Here is a 21069-nt window from a genome sequence, read left to right on the forward strand (position 1 = left end):
TCTAATGCCTCTAAGGGGAAAGTAATCTAAAAGTAACTGAATGTAATCCGATTACGTTACCGAGTTTGTCATCCAAAAGTTACATTACTGATTACAATTTTGGACAGGTAACTAGTAACTAACAGATTACATTTAGACAGTAACCTACCCAACTCTGGGTGGGACAAAGATCATGGACACAGTAAAGAAGTCGAGCCAGAGGAGTGAGTCACAAACTGACACTTTTACTGAAACAGGCAGAAATTGGTTTACAGAAAGGCCCATGCAGTAGAGTACAGATTATCTATCTATAGATTCAACAGACAGAAATAATCAAACAGAAGTTATCATCACTGAGTAGGACTCAGGAGGCAAGAGCACAGATAAGTATCTTATCCATTTGTCAAAAACTACAATACGGCACACAAATTCCAAATCAACAAACTGTATATCACCCCAAGAAAGTAGAGATTTTTCATGAAAATAAAGGAAACATCTAGAAAGCCAAAATGCTGAAAAAATAAAGAATATGTATTATATTCATCACTTATATTTATTTTTTTATTTCTGATGATGAAACGCTGGTCAGTCAACACTGGTCTCGTACCCGCCTCTGGGTCAGGGTCGTCACCGTGACAAGGTGTTCCATTTCCAACAGGGTTAGGAGGAGCAAACCATCTCTATGGTACAGATGCAGGATCTTAATTTGATCACCCTGTTGCAGGAGAACTGTGCTGCAATGCAGGACATTTTAAAACGTTTAGTGTATGAGGTTTAAAAATGCTTCTGAAGTTTGTAATTTCCACTTAGAAATGTCAGACTTGATTTTCCCTTACAAAAATGTATCAACCCCTACAAAAATATCCACTAATCATAATCCACATAATAATTCCCATTTCCTGTTGCTGCAGGATTATTGTCCCGCTGTAGCAAACTGGCTCAAATTAAGATCCTACATGTGTAACCCATCCTCACACACAAGCAACCGCGCCTTTCTGTACATAATCCTGTCCTCCTTGTTCCCTTGTTTATCAAGTCATTTAGTAGTGGTGACCCCGTCTGTCTCTCCTCCTCCTCCATACCCCTCTCAAAGCTGCCTTTGAACAGTGTGTGATTTAGCTAGATAAAGAGATAAAAAGACTGAATGACAGATCTGTTCCTAGTAAGAGAAGCACAGTCCATCTCCAAAGATGTCACACCTACACCCGTCCCCTTTGCTATCCCTTTGTCCGTTCTCCTCCTCTTGTGAGCCCTTGTACACCACATCCACATCCTGCACGGGAGCGTAGAGAAGACGACTGTGGTCCCTTGTCCTGCTGCCTAGCTGTCCGTGCGTCTGTTTGTCTGCGTCTATGTCTGTCCGTACATATATCCGTCCGTCAGCTGGTCAGTCGTTCTTTCATTCATCTTTTGGTTCATCCTCTTGTTGAGACGGGGTGGGTGTTTGTGCTGCTTTGCTGGTGTCGTCCCGGGCGACGCACAGAAAGGAAGGGGAGTTCTCTGGAACGCCTTAGCTGGATGAAGGGGGTGCCCCCCTCTTCCCCACCCCTCGTTGATGCCCTTTCTCTTTCTCTTCTTCCGGCGGCGGGGTTAGGTGGGGGTGTCTGCGCTTGCGTCAGTGGGCGGCTGGCGGACTCACTCCCTGCTCAGGCGAGACCGATGGTCCGCTCGCCCTCTCTCGCTCTCTCATTCGCTCGCTCCCTCAGCTAGACTCCAATCAGCTTCTCCTAGGGGACAGAGCAGGGCTTTACTGCAGTAGCTGTCTTCCAGAACACTCACTGTAATGTTTATCCCCTCCTCAAATCCCCAAAACATCCATCCCCTTTTCTCCACCCATCCCTCCCCCAACCTCCTGCCCCAATATCCGTCCCCGTTCACTCCTTCAGTACCATCATTACTGCAGCTCCTTCCATCCATAGGTTGCAATGGTCTAGCGTCTGTTCGTGAGAAAAAGTCATTGTGAGTGACAATCCAAAATAAAGTTGTGTTATTCGTCAAAAAACATAATTGTGTACTTTGCCATCAGTATCATGTAAGCATCTGTCAAATGTATGTCAGGCATGAATATGATGCGTGATGTTGCCGCGGATCTAAAGATCTCCTTTCTGAATTCTTTCGTCACTTTTCCAAGACAAATGTGAGGAGGAGGACAAAGAACCACAAACTGTTTTTGTTCTGATGAAAATAGAAAGTTCATGCAATCTTTATTTCCAAAAATAGAGAGCAATCTTTACAGCATTTAAGGAAATATATGAAAATTCACTTTAGTGCCTGCAAAGCAGAGCAGTTTCTTTCACAGTGCAAAAATAAAAGGGGGACAAGTCTGTCTCTGATCAGAATACTCATGCCAACAAAATACGGTTTGACAGTTGGGAGACATTAACCCTTTCCCGTCTTAACATAAGCAGGCCTGAGTGCAGAGTCTGTCAGTAGCGTGTCCGGCTGAGCTGGCTGGCCCTATCCTCCTGGCCCTCATATCTGTCGTTTCTCTCGTGTTTCTCTTGCCTCTCTTGTCTGTCACGCTTTTCGTGCCTTTCATTTCTCTCCTGCTTTGTTTCCTGCTTTCTGTTCAGGTGCAGAGAACAAGGAGGGAGAGTCAGTAAGTTGACAAGCACCACGTCCTTCGACAGGATCCCATTCTAATGCCAACCCTATTTCTACCAGCATTTGGCTGGTGGTCTGCTGTTAATTCCTGGCCCTGGTGGTGTGTGTGTGTGCGTGTGTGTGTGTGTGTGTGTGTGTGTGTGTGTGTGTGTGTGTGTGTGTGTGTGTGTGTGTGTGTGTGTGTGTGCGTGTGTGTGTGAGTAGTCGGTAGGAAAGTTGAGGAGCGAGTCTCACCTTCCTCCGGTCTTGAAGATGAGGTCGGCGTTGGGTGCCCCTTTGGGGTGTTGGTAACGCGGGCGCCGCTCCCGGTTGGTGTTGGCAGGAGCGGGCCGCTGGGCCAGAGACGCCATCATTTCTACATTATAATAACCAAGAGAGTTTAAGACAGTGCTGCACAAACCAAGGCAACACAAACCAACAATGATTACCCAATGCTACACAAACCAACAATGTTAACACAATGCTACACAAACCAACAAAGTGTAGGCCTGTTGAATTTTGGTAGTACTCCTGCTACTTTCTCTCGTCATCTCTCAGACACACTCCCCATTTCTTTCCCTAACGCATGCCTCATTCGCAATCTGTCCCTCTTCTTATCAGTACTGTTCAATCAAAAACACATATTTTGACCAATGTGTAAAATAATGTTGTGTAGATACTCCTCTACGAAAACCAATTGTCCAAACCTGATGTCTCTATCATAACCCGTTACAAAAGTCACTTGAGTTTTTACTCTTGTAGGATGGCCAGAACTAAACTCAATGGAGGTACGAGAAGAAAAGTGGGCAAAAGTCAGGATAATTGCATTAGGTCAGCTAGAAGAATTAAGGCTCCTGCTACCTGACTTATCGTCAGGACATAAAACAATAGAGGTGAGATGGATATCGGTTTTGAGACGTGACATACAGTGGGGAGAACAAGTATTTGATACACTGCCGATTTTGCAGGTTTTCCTACTTACAAAGCATGTAGAGGTCTGTAATTTTTATCATAGGTACACTTCAACTGTGAGAGACGGAATCTAAAACAAAAATCCAGAAAATCACATTGTATGATTTTTAAGTAATTAATTTGCATTTTATTGCATGACATAAGTATTTGATACATCAGAAAAGCAGAACTTAAATATTTGGTACAGAAACCTTTGTTTGCAATTACAGAGATCATACGTTTCCTGTAGTTCTTGACCAGGTTTGCACACACTGCAGCAGGGATTTTGGTCCACTCCTCCATACAGACCTTCTCCAGATCCTTCAGGTTTCGGGGCTGTCGCTGGGCAATACGGACTTTCAGCTCCCTCCAAAGATTTTCTATTGGGTTCAGGTCTGGAGACTGGCTCGGCCACTCCAGGACCTTGAGATGCTTCTTACGGAGCCACTCCTTAGTTGCCCTGGCTGTGTGTTTCGGGTCGTTGTCATGCTGGAAGACCCAGCCACGACCCATCTTCAATGCTCTTACTGAGGGAAGGAGGTTGTTGGCCAAGATCTCGCGATACATGGCCCCATCCATCCTCCCCTCAATACGGTGCAGTCATCCTGTCCCCTTTGCAGAAAAGCATCCCCAAAGAATGATGTTTCAACCTCCATGCTTCACGGTTGGGATGGTGTTCTTGGGGTTGTACTCATCCTTCTTCTTCCTCCAAACACGGCGAGTGGAGTTTAGACCAAAAAGCTCTATTTTTGTCTCATCAGACCACATGACCTTCTCCCATTCCTCCTCTGGATCATCCAGATGGTCATTGGCAAACTTCAGATGGGCCTGGACATGCGCTGGCTTGAGCAGGGGGACCTTGCGTGCGCTGCAGGATTTTAATCCATGATGGCGTAGTGTGTTACTAATGGTTTTCTTTGAGACTGTGGTCCCAGCTCTCTTCAGGTCATTGACCAGGTCCTGCCGTGTAGTTCTGGGCTGATCCCTCACCTTCCTCATGATCATTGATGCCCCACGAGGTGAGATCTTGCATGGAGCCCCAGACCAAGGGTGATTGACCGTCATCTTGAACTTCTTCCATTTTCTAATAATTGCGCCAACAGTTGTTGCCTTCTCACCAAGCTGCTTGCCTATTGTCCTGTAGCCCATCCCAGCCTTGTGCAGGTCTGCAATTTTATCCCTGATGTCCTTACACAGCTGTCTGATCTTGGCCATTGTGGAGAGGTTGGAGTCTGTTTGATTGAGTGTGTGGACAGGTGTCTTTTATACAGCTAATGAGTTCAAACAGGTGCAGTTAATACAGGTATTGAGTGGAGAACAGGAGGGTTTCTTAAAGAAAAACGAACAGGTCTGTGAGAGCCGGAATTCTTACTGGTTGGTAGGTGATCAAATACTTATGTCATGCAATAAAATGCAAATTAATTACTTAAAAATCAAACAATGTGAGTTTCTGGATTTTTGTTTTAGATTCCGTCTCTCACAGTTGAAGTGTACCTATGATAAAAATTACAGACCTCTACATGCTTTGTAAGTAGGAAAACCTGCAAAATCGGCAGTGTATCAAATACTTGTTCTCCCCACTGTATAGTATTTTCATATTTAAGTATGCACATTTCATATTATACGCTTTTTCATTTAGAAGATTTCACACAAAAACAAGCGCATCTCTGTGAAATGTCAAAGGAGAACTGAGCGTATACCAAGCTTTTTATTTTCAAAGCCTTTTACATTTAATTCAGCTTGTGTCATGCTAATTTAGCTTTTTTGCAACCTGCAGAAACATGTTTGAGAGAATGGTTGAGAGAATGCCAAGAGTGTGTAAAGTTGTCATCAAGGCAAAGGGTGGCCACTTTGAAGAATCTAAAATATTAAATATATGTTTAACACTTTTTTGGTTACTACATGATTCCTCATGTGTTATTTCATACTTCTGAAGTCTTCACTATTATTCTACAATGTAGAAAATAGTAAAAATAAAGAAAAACCCTTGAATGAGTGGTAGTATGTATGTATGTATGTGTATGTATATATAAAAATGGTGTGTATAGACAGTATATGAATAGAAAAGGTGTGTACAGCCGCAGTTATATAGGATGAGCCATGACTAGAATACAGTATATACATATAAAGTTGGTCAAATAGTATGTAAACATTATTAAAGTGAGCAATGTTCAATGATTATGTACATAGGCAGTCTCTAAGGTTAAGGGTAGAGTACTGGGTGGTAGCCGGCTAGTAACAGTGACTAAGTTTCAGGGCAGGGTGCTGGGCGGAGGCCGGCTGGGGGCGACTCTTTGTTTATTATCGGCTGTATTAGGTTACGAAATCAGACATTTTGGATATAACGCGAGTGATATGTTAGAGAAAGACCATGCTGAATGATTCAGGACATGAATAATTATATTTGTCTTGGTCAAATGTATTTTATGACATAAGGAAGTTCAATTTCATCACCAAAAGAGTGTTTTCACCCGCTCAGAGTGAGTGGAACACCCTATATAATACCTTGGTAGTCCTCTTGCTCCTGTCTCTCGTTGATGTCCAGAGTGAGCTTCTTCATCCTCATCCTCTCCTCCTGCTCTGCCTGCTGCTGGTTGAAGTGGTTGGCAGCCAGGTGGGAAGATAAAGGCACGTTCAAGATCTTAAACTAGAAACAAGAGAGACAAAACAGACACACATTCAAGAACTTCAACTGCAGTTGGGGGATCTGAAACAGGCACATTAATGATTGAGAAGGAGCAAGAAGGACATCTCATGGTGTAGGCAGACAACGGGACAAGTGCTCAGTATTCACACTGCAGAAACATGCTCTCCTGGTTTACTATTCAACCTTTGACAACATTCCCTGTGATCCCTACTTTTCTTTCTGGCTGTGCTAAAACTTAAATGTGTTTCCCGGACGAAGGCCCAGGCAGCAGAGAAAGGGAGGGCCACTCCCATGGTGTGGAGCTGACAGAGGAATGCAGTGAACGTGTCTGACAGGGAGGGGTCCAGGTACGTCACATACAGAAGCTGTGACGCTGACTAACACACACTGAACCCCATTATTCTCACCTCAGGAAACACACTACAGGAGAGGATATTGTGTTTATCATATGGAGAGACATGTCATTTATAATGCATTAAGTCATTTATATAGCTTAATTTTATACCAACAAAAACCGTCTATAGCCGGTACTGTTATTTGGTCAAAACATAATGTTTACATAGGGTTTATAATCTGGTAAATGTAGTTGCTGGAGGTGTAGTGGACTGAGTTTAGTGAGCTCTACTTTAACGTCTTGATTTTCTGGGCAGAGACTGTGGACACACCCTGACCCTACTCCAGTACAAGAGCTTGTCGTCTCTACCCCAAAGCCTTACATTCCACCCGCGGACTGGGCCTAAATACACACACACACACACACACACACACACACACACACACACACACACACACACACACACACACACACACACACACACACACACACACACACACACACACACACACACACACACACACACACATACACACACAGTTAAGAGTCAATATTATCGCTGGGTCTGTCTGACAGTGCTGATTTTGTGGAGGGATCTAACTGATCTCACAGCGAAGAAGACCTAAACAAGTTTGTGTGTGTGTGTGTCCATACTCTGTGTGTGTGTGTGTGTGTGCGCGTGCGTGCGTGTGTGCGTGCGTGTACCTGCTGCTTGTTGCCCTTGCGTGTGAGCATGACAAACTGCATGGTGTCTGAGATGTCTGCGTCCCCCTCCCCAGAGCAGACCGGTCCACCAGGGCCTTTCTTCAGCTGGCTCTTCAGCTGCAGGGGGATGGCCACGTCCAACTGGTGCACCTTCACCGCCTCCCCGCTCCGCTGCTACACACACACACACACACACACACACACACACACAACTCCTGTTAATACCCGTTTATTAACAAAAGTAGTAGACATAGTGAACTGAGAGAATAGGAGAGATACTGTACCTGCAGGTTCTCCAGCATCATCTTGTCCAGAGCCTGGATGAAGTCCTCATCCTCCGCACATGCCACATGCTTCAGACCGCCACCACGGATGGTCACCTCCTACAGGACAAGGCCGTCAGTAACACAATAACCTCTCTCCCCCTCACCCCCTCCCTCCATGACATGTTCTTACATTGTTCTCCTCGTCTGTCTCGTTCTCCTTGTTGGAGTCGGTCAGATAGTCGGTGTTCTCCTCCTCCTCTTCCTCCCGCTCCTCTTCCTCATTCTCAGACCCTTCCTGGAACACACAGCGGGTTCTTAGATGGGGGGGGGGGGTGTGATTGTGTGCTAGCTTGTGGAAGGTAGAAAAACAAACACTAAACCAGGAAAGCTAAAGGGGGGGGGGGGGGTAGGCCTGGCATGATAGAGTTGATTTATGAAGGAGGAACAAAGAGTTACCGAAGGTTGACCCGTCATGCTTTTCTGACCGTGGAGTCAACACATCAATCTAGCCGCACAAGATGACCCACTTCCTTATACAGTATCCTGCTTAGGACTGGGCTTCTGTCCTCAGTTTGCCCTTACAAAACTAGGGGTGAGTGCCAAATGAATGAATAAATGGATGGACAGATGAGGGAATGAGTGAGTGATCTAGTATCCACCTATTATGAGAGACTTGTGTATCTTAGACGTGCAATGAATGGTCTGATGCCCGTGAATAAAAGATTGACATAATCACTTCTTCCTCTGGCTCGTTCATCTCGCTCTCATTGCCAGACTGTTCCTCTGTGTCCGCCCCTCCCTCTTCGTCGTCGTCGTCGTCATCCTCGTCTAGCGCCTCGCCTTCACTCCCCATGGCACTGGAGGGCCGGCCGTCCTTCTGCCCATCCATGGCCAGTCCTGCAGGGCACAAACGTACGCGCACACACACCTTTATTGGAACGGCGCGACGTCAGGTTGCGAGACTAAGTCTCGAGGCAAGAGATCAAGAGAAAACGCAAAAATCATTTGCATAATAGTCATTGATTACAGTCCTTGGTAACAAGCTCCTCCCGTGAGCCACCGCTCCATCTTCTGAACAGGCTTTACCCTGGCTCTTTCCATAATAAATCAGATTATACACAAAGCATAGACATTTACCACAGATAATATCCTAAACTACTTGAAGTACGTCCAGGAGTGAGGACAGATTTGACGCAAACAACAAGCCCATTTAGAAACAGGAACTGCAGGAAAAGCAAGTCATTGCAAGAAATACAAGTCACTGTGACATTCACGGTGAACCTAAAACAGGTGCTTCAACACGGTGCTTGGAGACCACGAATAGAACTTCAGAAGCCTGACGAGCTGAGAGCAGCAGAGGAGCAGATAGGCGTGTAGTTAAGAGACGCTGCTAAGCAGTAGAACTTAGTTGAGCGGGGTTCAACAGAGGCAGAGGAATGCCTTCATTGCCTTATCTTGGTTAAAGGATGAAAGGTGCAACAATGAGGCTACTGTACAGCCTGTGGCTTACGTCACCCTCATCGATCACTCAGAACACACACAGTACAGACAGACGCACTGCGTTCGAAAGCGTTCTCTCACATTCCATGTCAACACCTTGAAACCTTTAACAATGCTCTGTGTGTGTTAATACAGCTGATTACTTGTTCTGTGAGTCAGGATATATTTGTATTTGTATTTATTATGGATCCCCATTAGATGCTGCCAAGGCAGCAGCTACTCTTCCTGGGGTCCAGCAAAATTAAGGCAGTTTATACAATTTTAAAAACATTACAATACATTCACAGATTTCACATCACACTGTGTGCCCTCGGGCCCCTACTCCACCACTACCACATGTATAGTGCGTATGTTATCCTGTGTGTGTACGCATGTGTCTGTGCCAATGTTTGTGTTGCTTCACAGTCCCCGCTGTTCCATAAGGTGTTTTTTGTAATCTGTTTTTAAAATCAAAGTTTACTGCTTGCGTCAGTTACTTGACCTGGAATAGAGTTCCATGTAGTCATGACTCTATGTAGTACTGTGTGCCTCCTATAGTCTGTTCTGGACTTGAGGACTGTGAAGAGACCTCTTGTGGCATGTCTTGTGGGGTATGCATGGGTGTCCGAGCTGTGTGCCAGTAGTTTAGACAGACAGCTCGGTGCATTCAACAATACCTCTCATAAATAAAAGTAGTGATGCATATTGTTAATGTTATCTCTCTGTGTACATCCAAGAGCCAGCCGTGCTGCCCTGTTCTGAGCCAATTGCAATTTTCCTAAGTCCTTTTTTGTGGCACCTGACCAAACGACTGAACAGTAGTCAAGGTGCGACAAAACTAGGGCCTGTAGGACCTGCCTTGTTGATAGTGTTGTTAAGGCAGAGCATCGCTTTATTATAGACAGACTTCTCCCCATCTTAGCTACTACTGCATCAATATGTTTTGACCATGACAGTTTACAATCTAGGGTTACTCCAAGCAGTTTAGTCATCTCAACTTGCTCAATTTCCACAATATTTATTACAAGATTTTGTTGAGGTTTAAGGTTTAGTGAGTGTTTTGTTCCAAATACAATGCTTTTAGTTTTAGAAATATTTAGGGCTAACTTATTCCTTGCCACCCACTCGAACTGCAGCTCTTTGTTGAGTGTTACAATCATTTCAGGCGCTGTAGTAGCTGACGTGTATTGTGTGAGTCATCCGCACTCATATGTAACAGTATAACTTTAGTCCGTCCCCTCGCCCCGACCCGGGCGCGAACCAGGGACCCTCTGCACACATCAACAACAGTCACCCAGGAAGCATCGTTACCCATCGCTCCACAAAAGCCGCGGCCCTTGCAGAGCAAGGGGAACCACTACTTCAAGGTCTCAAAGCGAGTGACGTCACCGTTTGAAAGGCTATTAGCGCGCACCACCGCTAACTAGCTAGCCATTTCACATCGGTTACACATAGACACTGGCTTTACTCAAGTCAGTAGCATGTCGTTAGTAAAAAATGTAAATAGCAAAGGGCCTAAACAGCTACCCTGGGGAATTCCTGATTCTATTATATTTGAGAGGCTTCCATTAAAGAACACCCTCTGGGTTTTGTTAGAAGTAGTAACTCTTTATCCACATTATAGCAGGGGGTGTAAAGCCATAACACATACGTTTTTCCAGCAGCAGACTATGATCGATAATGTCAAAAGTTGCACTGAAGTCTAACAAGAACAGCCCCCACAATCATTTTATCATCAGTTTCTCTCAGCCAATCATCAGTCATTTGTATAAGTGCTGTGCTTGTTGAGTGTCCATTACACCTGCAAAAGGAATGCTTCCCTCTTCCTCCTCTAAGTCGCTCAGGGTATTTCATTATCTACATCCTGTCTGTCTCTTGATTGTGTTATCTCGGTGCATCTCTTTGCTCTCCATCAGATACTGATCAACTGTTCAGAGAGCACTACAAATGAGCATTTCAGCTAAAGAAACACTTTCAGTATTGTGCCACATTAGAACAGCAGGTGCAATAGGGCAACGATATATTTGACGATATATTCACATATCTTGTCATTGGGGTGTTACTCAGGTATTGATTAATATTCCCCTTACTTGAGAAAATATGTATTCGTCCAGACTTAAGAGTGAGTGTTTTTAAGTGTCAGTCTACAGCACAGGCAGGTCTGACTGCTGTGTGTTTGTGTGTGAGAGGGCCAGGTATGCGTGTTATTATGAGGGAATTAGACCTGTCTGACAGACAGACAGAGTGCCCAGAGCTGAAGCACCCTCCTACACACAGGGGAATGTTGCTCAGCAGGGAGGACAGAGAGCAGGGACTGGGCCAACCCAAGGAGCTAGCTTCTACAGAAACACAAATACATTTCCGAGGCCTGCAGGCACACACACACATCTGGGGGACTGACGTATGACAAGGATCTTTATCGACCTTGTTGTCGTGTGCGTACATGTGTGTGTGCCCTTATGCATGCGTTCCTGTGTGTCAATCTCTCACGGTCTCTTACCCAGTTTAACGAGGAACTCCCTCTCCAGCTCGGTGACCTGTCGCGCGGAGTCTTCCAGGGAGATGCAGAGCCTCATCTTTGGTCGGAGCAGCTCCAGGGTGTCACTGATCATGTAGTCAATGTCGATGGGGAACTGGTGCTCTGCACTCCACACCTCCACACTCTTCTTCCACCAGATATACCTCTGGAGAGGACAGACAACACCACATCAGAATTTAGGGACAGTCTTGTAATAAATTAATGTAATTGACATTATGTCACAACAGTATCAAAACGCTTCTTAAAGGAAAGAAAGAGAAAGAGAGTAAGAGAGCGAGAGACAGAGGCTGAGAGGAGTGAAATAAGGAGAGGTCAAACGGTCATACCGACTGACCTGGAAGTAGATGAGGAAGCAGTCCAGCTTTCTCTTGCTGGAGCCTCGGTCAAAGTACTGTCCGCAGGTGTCCAGCAGGGTGCAGACCATGCGAATGCGGAACAGGTGCTCGGGGGGGTCCAGGGGGCTGGGGCCGCCGTCCGGGTTCACCCCGAACGAGATGAAGGAGAAGAGGGTGCGGAAGATGACCGCTGACTCCACCATGCGGTAGTTGTAGAGCTCCCCCAGGAACTTGGCACTGCTGATCCGACGCTGGTTGAACTTGGGCTGGTTCACCTGCAAAGGAGAGGGGGAGAAGGAGCGACAATGGAGGAGGGGTAGAGGAGAAAAGGGGGTGAGATGGGTAGACAGAGAGGAGAGTGAGAGAGAAAGCAGGTGAGATGGAATGTCAGAGAAGTTGAGTGCCTCCGTGCTCAGAAACACCATAAATATGAAGCTCCAGGGAAGACTTTACCCACATGAACCTAACATGCAGCCTGTTTACACGGTATACAACACGTAGCCTCAACAATCAATCATTCAAGTCATAAGAAACGTACCATCAATCTCTCCTGCTAGGGCTCTTCACATCCAGGAATGAACTCTTGAATCTGGGCCTGACTCCAACAAGATCCCCTTCCCTGGTCCTCACCTCCAATCCCAGAAACAGCTCACCACCCTGGGCTTGCCTTCCCCTTCCCACCCCCTCCCATGGTGCTCACCTCCATTCCCAGGCGGATGTCCTCCAGGACCCCGTCCACCACGTGGATGCCCACGTCCTCCTGGTAGGCCACAAGGCCGGCCAGCAGGTTGGCCACACAGTGGATGCTGTTGTACTTGACGTTCCAGATGTTGACCATGCAGCAGATCAGGTAGCCTTTAGACTCTGGGTCCTGCCAGGGGAGTTTACGCATCTGCCTCAACACCTAGGGGAGGGAGGAGAGAAGAGGACGGAAACGAGGGAGACAAGGAAGCGGAGAACAAGAAGGGAGAGGTAAGATGATAATTGGCAGGTGTTTGGGATACTTCTGTTGTGGTAATGTTGGTTAAAGAAATTCCAGACTAATCGGGGTGGGGGGGAAATCACACCTCTTTTTCCCCCTCATATCTCTCTATAGTGTTATGATGAATATGCATAAGCCAGTGACTGTATAAATGAGGCACTTTTTCGTGATATCCAATTACGATCTTGTCTTATCGCTGCAACTCCCCAACGGGCTCGGGAGAGACGATGGTCAAGTCATGCGTCCTCCGAAACACGACCCGCCAAACCACGCTCATTAACACCCACCTGCATAACCCGGAAGCCAGCTGCACCAACGTGTCGGAGGGAACACCGTTCAACTGACGACCGAAGTCAGCCTGCAGGCGCCCGGCCCGCCACAAGGAGTCACTAAAGCGCGATAAGCCAAGTAAAGCCACCCCGGACAAACGCTCCCCTAACCCAGATGACGCTGGACCAATTGTGCGCCGCCCTATGGGACTCCCGGTCACGGCCGGTGGTGACCCAGCCTGGGATCGAACCTGGCCTGTAGTGATGCCTCAGGCACTTTAGACCGCTGAGGCCTAAGAAAGTTACAGAGGCCTATATATCATAGTCCCCCAAAAATGCTAACCTCCACTGTAATTGTGAGATGTTAGCATGTCTTGGGAGGTATGATATTTGTGCATCTGTACTCATCTGTACTCATCACACTCATTACGATTCATTCAGGATTATCCGTAACCATGGTAGCATCCACATTAACGTAGAAGTGTTATGAAACACATTCTATTCTTATTTACAATAAACATGACTCCAAAATGACACAATAAATGATTTACCATTAATTTCTATTTGGCACAAAATAATCTGAAACCCAGCAGATGCATTCAAAAGGTTTGTACAGTCATTGTGTGCTAGGAATATGGGATCAAATACTTTTTGACTATTTTAATACACATAGTAAATTTGACCCAATACCTTTGGTCCCTTAAAATGAAGGGACTATGTACAAACTGCTGTCATTTCTAAACGGTTCACCCGATATGGATCAAAATACCCTCAAATTATAGCCGACAGTCTGCACTTTAACCTCATAGCTTTTGGAGCTCACTGTATCTTAAGATGAATGCACTAACTCTAAGTTGCTCTGGATAAGAGCGTCTGCTAAATGACTCAAATGTAAAATCTTCATACCTTCTCCGTGGTGACCTTGGAGAGGTCCTTGTAGAGCAGTTTGCGGATGTACTCCTGCAGCGGGGGCCTCTTCTTCCTGACAGTCTTCTCCATGGGCGGGGGGTTGCAGTAGTAGTAGGCATTCTCCACCATGGTCACGTAGCGAGCATCCAGGTGCTGCGCCTGCTTCTTACGCATCATTTGCTCCTGAGACACACAAACATACAAAAACAAGTGAGTCATTCAATATAGCCCAGAACACAGCTAAAAGCCCGCAAAAATATTATTATCTTGCCAAACGTAACCTAGAAAATATGGCAGCTGTGCACGTGACATGAATAACCTCGTCCCAAAGCAATTTAGGGACAATAAAGCTGGATTAATAGCGCTTTATAAACCAGATTTAACCCTGGATTTTGGCACCAGTTAGGAAGGCCAAAACAGGTCTCTCTCCAGGGCTCTGGATGCACTCCACAACCTTAGGGGAATTCCAGTACAATGTTTGATAGGTGTGTGTGTGTGTTTGCTTGTACATTAGTGGAGGCTGTCGAGGGGAGAACGGATCATAATAATAGCCGGAACGGAGCAAATGGACAGTCATCAAACACCTTGATTTGAAAAAAAGGACACCTATTCCGCTCCAGTCATTACCATGAGCCCGTTCTCCCCAATTAAGGTTCCACCAACCTCCTGCGTATGTGCGTTCATTGCCGTGTGTGCGTGTGCATGCGTGTGTGTACCAGAAGGACGCTGGTCCGGAGGTGGGAGTCGGGGGATCTGAAGAGGAAGCGTCCACTGGTCTCCAGCAGGGTGCAGGCCATCTCTATGTGGTGATGGGAAAAGTCTGACAGCAGCATCTGTAGAACACACACACACACACACACACACACACACGATGATGACAGTGTAATACAATAATTGTAACAGTAATCACGTTTCCATCCACAGTTTTTATGCGAGTGAAGTCATGTATTTTTTTTTTTATCACGACAGGTGTGATGGAAACAGGAAGTGTCAATACAATTTCAGAAATGTCGACAAACAATTTGTTAGTTCGACATGGTGAGATCATTTTGTGTCGGTAAAACTAATTATGTGATATTTGCAGTGAAAACTCCTTTATGCGCAAATATTGATATAATAAACCATCGTGTTGATGTAAATTTGGAGTCACGAGATATGCTAAGTTGTACCACCACTACGACATGGAAATGTACTAAGAGTTTATAGGCAGATTAAATAAGTTCTGATGAACTTCATGGTGGTTAAGTGATGGGTGATGAGCTTCGGAGGTGTTATTTGAATGCTGGTGACATGATTGATGCATGGCTGCCAATTATCAGATACAAATTATAAACTGATTGGTTCGAGCCCTGAATTCTGATTGGCTGACAGCGGTGGTATTTCAGACCATATAGCACAGGTATGACAAAACATGTATTTTTACTGCTCTAATTAAGTTGGTAACCAGTTTATAATAGCAACGATGCGTCATGCCTAAGAACAGTCCTTAGACCGTGGTATATTGGCCATATACCACACCCCCTCGTGCTTTATTGCTTAATTATATTGCTCTTATCCATATCTCAGCATATAACTTATAACCTACCATTGTCCACTTTATCAGCAAACTGTTATCTAGAGAGCATGTGCCAAAACCAGATTGGGCAAGCTACCTATTTATAGCAACAGTTTGTGACGAAACTATTGGTAGAGGTAAAAATGAAATGGAAACATTGAACTTCTGCTTTTTATTTGGTACATGAAAATGGTGTGAAAATGTGAATATTGTTTTCATGCAGATTTTAGAAGAGTCGCATGAATATCTGTCGCCAATTGGATGGAAACCTAGCTAATGATAGCACAGCTTCCTGGTGAGAGAGATGCACCCCCTACCTTCAGACAATGCAGAGTGTCCGTTTTTGAGAACAACTTGAACTTGGCCAGCTCCCCGATAAACCTTACAGTTTTGTTTTTTGTTTCGATGTTGATCTGGTCCTTCTTCCGGATCTACAAGGAAACACAACAAGCAGTGTGTATTGAAAACTCTTTCAAAACTGTTTGTTTCCTTCAGTATAGATCATATTTTAAATGAGGCAGTGGTTCTGTATGAAAGACACAACGAGGAAGGTGTTAATAGCTGTAGTAAAGTCTTGGGACCTACGTGGAACCTGAAGTCTCCTTTGAGTATGGAGCACAGGTCATCGGCCACATCTGACATGCAGGGGTGAAGGGTGGCCACCAGACGGGAGTAAAAGGGCAGCAGATCCAACCTGGAAGAACACAACACAACCATGAGCTTTACAATAACATAAGTACCATTGACTTCCTTTATGCCATTTCAAATTAAAAGAGGAGCAACAGCACCACCTAGTGGGGAAAAGGGAGAAGGAAAAAAATACTTATTCCCACACAAATCAATACATGACCAAATCCTTCCAAATTAACTATCTGCGTGTGCATGCGTGCGTGCTTTGTCAGGGAACGGTGAAGAGAGTCCGGACCAGCTTCCTGATCAAATCCTTCCAAATGAACTATCTGCTTTATGGTGTGTGTGGTACCTTTGTCTGGGAACGGTGAAGAGAGCCCGGACCAGCTTCCTCCTGTTTGACTTGGTGTTCATGTTCATGCAGAAATCCATGGCAGCCTGTGAACAAACACACCTACAGTCAGACTAATTCACTGCACAACTGTGTACTTAGTACCACATTCACTGTGAATCGTTGCCTTTGTGGCTAAACTCAAATTGTCAAGCTGGGAATAGATCCTTCTGGTATGCTGAAGGTGTGTGTTCTCTCCTTGCCTTGTCTATGAGGTCTCTGTTGACACAGTTGGGAAGCTGCTGGATGAAGGCGTCCACGATGAGCTTCAGGTGGGACCCGGTGCTTGCCTCCTCATCCTCTTGTTCTTCATACATAAACCGGGAGGACACAGTCAAACATGTATACAGCAAAGTCATGCTCCAAATATTTCCTTAGCTAACTTAAGAGTCACTCACCGACAGAAACAGAAAGAGCAAAGCCATAGCATAGGTATAAGCCTAGGAATGGGGTTGATACATGTGATATATTAGAAACCTTGTGAATGACTGTCTGGTTTCCACATGCTCAGCAACACACCCCTGTTTAGTTGATTGGCCCTGAGCACCCATGAGTGGGCCCTAGCTCTGTTTCCCTGACCTCTCTCATAACCTAACTTGATCCCTGGAAAAGACACACAAACACCAAGACACTGTCCATGTCAATAACCAACATGGTTCCTTTATCCAGAGGTTGTAGATATTAGATGATTGCCGCCCTCTTGTTGTCTTTGTCAAAAATGGAAAGCTGGGTGTGCAAAGCGCTGGGTGGTGTGTGCTGCTTGGTGGCTGGTGGGTGGATAGAGAATACCTTCATCTTTACCTTGCTCGTCCAACAGTTTTTTGGCGAGCTCTGCCTCGTTCTCTGCCTCGTCAGGTCCATCCAGCTCCAGAGGGTCATCAGCGATGTCTAGAGCCTCGAGCTCCAACTCCAACTCCTCTGTGGTGGCCGCAGCATCTTTAGCCTCTGAGGAAAGGACACAGCAACAAGAGCAGGCTCAGTCAGACAGCGTGAGTGTCTGTGTGAGTCTGCATGCGTGCATATGTGTAGGTGGCTGTACCTTTAGCAGCAGCCTCCTCTTTGTCCTTGCCCTTCTCGTTATCTTTGAACAGGATGGCGGGGACGAAGGCCTTCAGGTCCACCATGTTCTCGTAGAAGTTCCTGGCATCCTCGTCCTCCCAGATGCCCCCCTCCAGGTCATACTCTCCGGGCTTCCCAGGGGTGAAGATGTCAATGCCAGGGCCGTGCTCTATTACACAGAGAGGAGAGGAGATGGCTAGATACACACAGACACCAAAGACTGTAGGCTACATATAACCAACAGCAATAAAATATGATAACAATGTGGCTTTATAACACAAATCACCCAAAAGTACAACAAAAAGCTAATTCTTTACATTGTTCCTATAACAAAGTAATAAACCGTATACAAGGGTTGTTACTCTTTACCTTCCTGCACAGTCTTGTCCAGTGGAAGCTCTGGCATGTTCTCATCCAGAAAGTCAGCCAGAGACTGGGTGTTAGCCAGCAGCTTCTGGTAGGACGTGGCAAACTCCTCATGCTGCTTGTGTCTGTCCTCACTCAGCTCCCCTTTGGAGTGGAGGATACGCCTGGAGGGAGAAAAAACATGGAGCTGTCAGTATGTACACTCAAACACATTTAGCATGTTACTCAAAATGGCCAATCGTCATGCACTGTGGCAGGAGTATACACTGAAATCAATAATACAAGAGAAGAAGTGGGATAGGTCATGTAGAAAAGTTTCTCCAAGTAACCTAGGCCCCATCACCTGTTCTGCCTCTCAATGTTCTGCAGCTCGCGGTGGTCCTTCTTCAGGTGCTTGGTGAGCGAGGTGAAGTACTCCCTCAGAAGGTTCTGAAAGGGCTGCTGCTTCTCCGTGTTGATGATCTCGCTGGGAGGGAAGGCCAGGCCAAACTTCTCCCGTGCAGCCTTCACCTTGCGAGGCACCAGACCCGCAATGTCGTCCCCGCAGTGCTTACAGAAGCTGATGACCACTGACACATGCGTGTGTGTTTCGCGGTCCGTCCCGATGATGCTCTTCAGCTGCTCGTATATGAGCGACAGGCCCTCCTTGTCGGTGAACAGGCCTACGATGGTGAGCTCTGCGATGAAGCGCAGGTCGGTGCGCAGCTTGCTCACGTTGGGTGCCTTCTCTTCCTTGCGCGCCTCAAAGTGCCTTTTCCAGGCCTGGAGAAGCAGTGGGGCGAATTCGGCGTAACGCTGGTGGAAGAGGGAGCACAGGTGCACGGCGCAGCCCACGTCAGAGATCTTCAGCTTGGCCTCCACCACAGAGCCCACCGCCTCGCCGATGTACTTGCTGAGGTTGAGCGAGCCAAAGTCGTTGGAGAGGGCATCGCGCTGCTGCTCGGTGAGCGTGCGCAGCTTCTTGACAAAGGCTGTGTTCTTCTTCAAGCTGGAGTCAAGGCGGCTAAAGAAGGTCTCCTCGGGACGGCCCTCGTGGGCGTTCTGGTTGCGGACGCGAAGCTCCTTCCGGCACTGGTGGCGCTCCCAGGCCTCCTGGTGGAGCTGGTGGCCCTCCTCCTTCTCTCTGAAGTGGGAAGAAAGATGGAGAATCAAGTTAGCAGTTATCTGAATTAAAAAATACTGACCATACACAAAGTTCATGATGTTGAGAGCACCTACAGTAGAACATGATACATTATTATAGTGGTTCCTCCCCTGAGCTCTTACTTGAGTTGAGCTGCCTCCTCTTCACGCTGTCTCTTGGCCTCCTCCTCCTGAACTTTCCTCTCCTGCTCCTCCTGCTGCTTCTTCTCCTCTTCCTCCTTCTTCCTCTGCTCCTCCTCTGCCTTCTGTTTCTCCTCCTCTTTCCGTTTCCGCTCTTTTTCTTCCTTCTTTCTTTTGTCCTCCTCAAGCCGCCTCCTCTTTTCCTCTGCAGCCTTACCAATATCTTTCTTGCCACTCATCTTTGCCTCATCCTTCACTTTATCCCGGGAGGAGGCGGGCCGTCTATCACCATCCCTGTCTTTCTCCTTGTTACTAAAGGAGCTCACCTCTTTCTCATCCATGTTTAATGATCTCTTGCCCTCAGCAGGCATTCTAGAAAAACAAAAAACAAAATTGAGTCATTCTCATTAACAGTGTTACACATCAGAGCTAGGCAAGCATAGTTAATAACATACACTTTGACATAACGTTAATATTCGCTGATCATAACATTAGCTAATTCACATTGCTAACTACACACGCATCAAAAATTTTCGATTTAACAATACTAGCTGTGCTGTGACTGGTCGAGCCGCTAAAAGTTTTAGCCAGCCGTTGGTGAAAGCGTCATAAGATTAAATGTCAGTGATTGAACATTCCAATAGCTTAGCTAACTAGTTAGTTTTCTAATATCCGCGAACTACCATATCTAATTAATAGGTAACGTTATAACCCCCCCCCCTCCCAACAAGTTGACTACACGCCAATTAAATGTTTATCAACGTGCGTTATGAGCCTATTTTCCTCTTAAATCGCAGTTATTTGATCGTGTTGTTAAGGTAACGTTAGCTATGTTGACATTGTCTTAGCTACGACGCACGTATAGCTAGCCTAACATAGCATGCCAACTTGCTGAACACACAACAGTTAGGTGAGAACCGTTAGCTGTACAATTGCTAAATTACGACGATTACGTACAATCATTTTAGAACAATGCAATAAGGTGTAAAAACCTTTTTTTTTACCACAAGAGTCGACAAAACAGCCCACACTAAGCCAACGTTACGTTGCTAACGCGTCAGCTAGCTAACTGTTGTTAGGCCGCTTCGGCTTGAGTAGAGGTAAACAAATGGCTTGGTAGCCCGCGAGCACTAAGATCGTCGAGGTCAATCGTCTGCATTAAACCAAAAATAAGCGGCAATATATATATTAGTAATCTTTGCATGTCGTTAATTATGGAATATAGTCTAAAACACATTATTACCTTCGATTTCTGTCAACATAAACATCAGACTTGTGTTAATAAGTAAAAATGATTTCCTTGTGCGGGAAAGGACCCCTTTGATTAGGCACAAAACATTCTGCCTGAAAGGAAATGTAGGACTAATCTTCTTTGTTTATTTAATCGATATGCAGATCGAATATCTTTAAAGTATTTTTTAAGGACTATTTTTTCAATAGATAATAGTTTACCTACACAAATGATATAATTGAGTTACGTATTCATTAATTCAGACAGGCAATGTCGCAGATGACATTAAGGAGTGTGTCTCTGTTGTGTCTGCTGGAGCAACAGTTGCAGCCGAGAGAGTTCCAGTCAATTATGTATATATACACACACACATAACATTTCAGTCATTTAGCAGACTTACATGAGCAATTGTGCTTTTATCCTTTATCAATTATCCTTGCTCAAAGGTACATCTTCAGGTTTTTCACCTAGTCGGCTCGGGGATTCAAACCAGCGATGTTTTGGTTATTGACCTAACACTATTAACCGCTAAGCTACCTGCTGTGGGTAGAGAATTATTTTGGTCCAGTCTTCACTGATAAATAGTTGGTTATCAT

At 45.6% G+C, this 21069-nt stretch overlaps 1 protein-coding gene across 4 annotated transcripts; it reads right to left on the minus strand.

Moving 5' to 3' along the window:
- Positions 1-204: 204 nt before the first annotated feature.
- LOC139565796 (regulator of nonsense transcripts 2-like) lies at positions 205-20614 on the minus strand. 4 transcript variants are annotated; one of them, XM_071386370.1, is made up of 23 exons: positions 20486-20614; positions 19246-19614; positions 18323-19102; positions 17983-18143; positions 17594-17782; positions 17344-17499; positions 16758-16861; positions 16516-16601; positions 16119-16227; positions 15851-15964; positions 14695-14811; positions 13976-14161; positions 12519-12722; positions 11818-12093; positions 11445-11628; positions 8202-8362; positions 7656-7760; positions 7484-7582; positions 7200-7373; positions 6019-6160; positions 2818-2938; positions 1869-1916; positions 205-1703 (listed from the first exon to the last, which is right to left on the minus strand). In XM_071386370.1, exons 2-22 carry the CDS (start codon positions 19611-19613, stop codon positions 1910-1912), a joined length of 3843 nt encoding a protein of 1280 aa, XP_071242471.1. In that variant the 5' UTR covers position 19614; positions 20486-20614; the 3' UTR covers positions 205-1703; positions 1869-1909. The 4 variants fall into 4 exon arrangements, with proteins under 4 accessions (XP_071242471.1, XP_071242470.1, XP_071242468.1 ...); XM_071386369.1 differs by having other exon boundaries at positions 205-1706; XM_071386367.1 differs by lacking the exons at positions 205-1703; positions 1869-1916 and adding an exon at positions 2147-2544 and having other exon boundaries at positions 17356-17499.
- Positions 20615-21069: the final 455 nt, after the last annotated feature.

Source organism: Salvelinus alpinus, chromosome 37, assembly GCF_045679555.1.
Source record: "Salvelinus alpinus chromosome 37, SLU_Salpinus.1, whole genome shotgun sequence".
In the NCBI taxonomy this organism is placed as follows: Eukaryota; Metazoa; Chordata; class Actinopteri; order Salmoniformes; family Salmonidae; genus Salvelinus; species Salvelinus alpinus.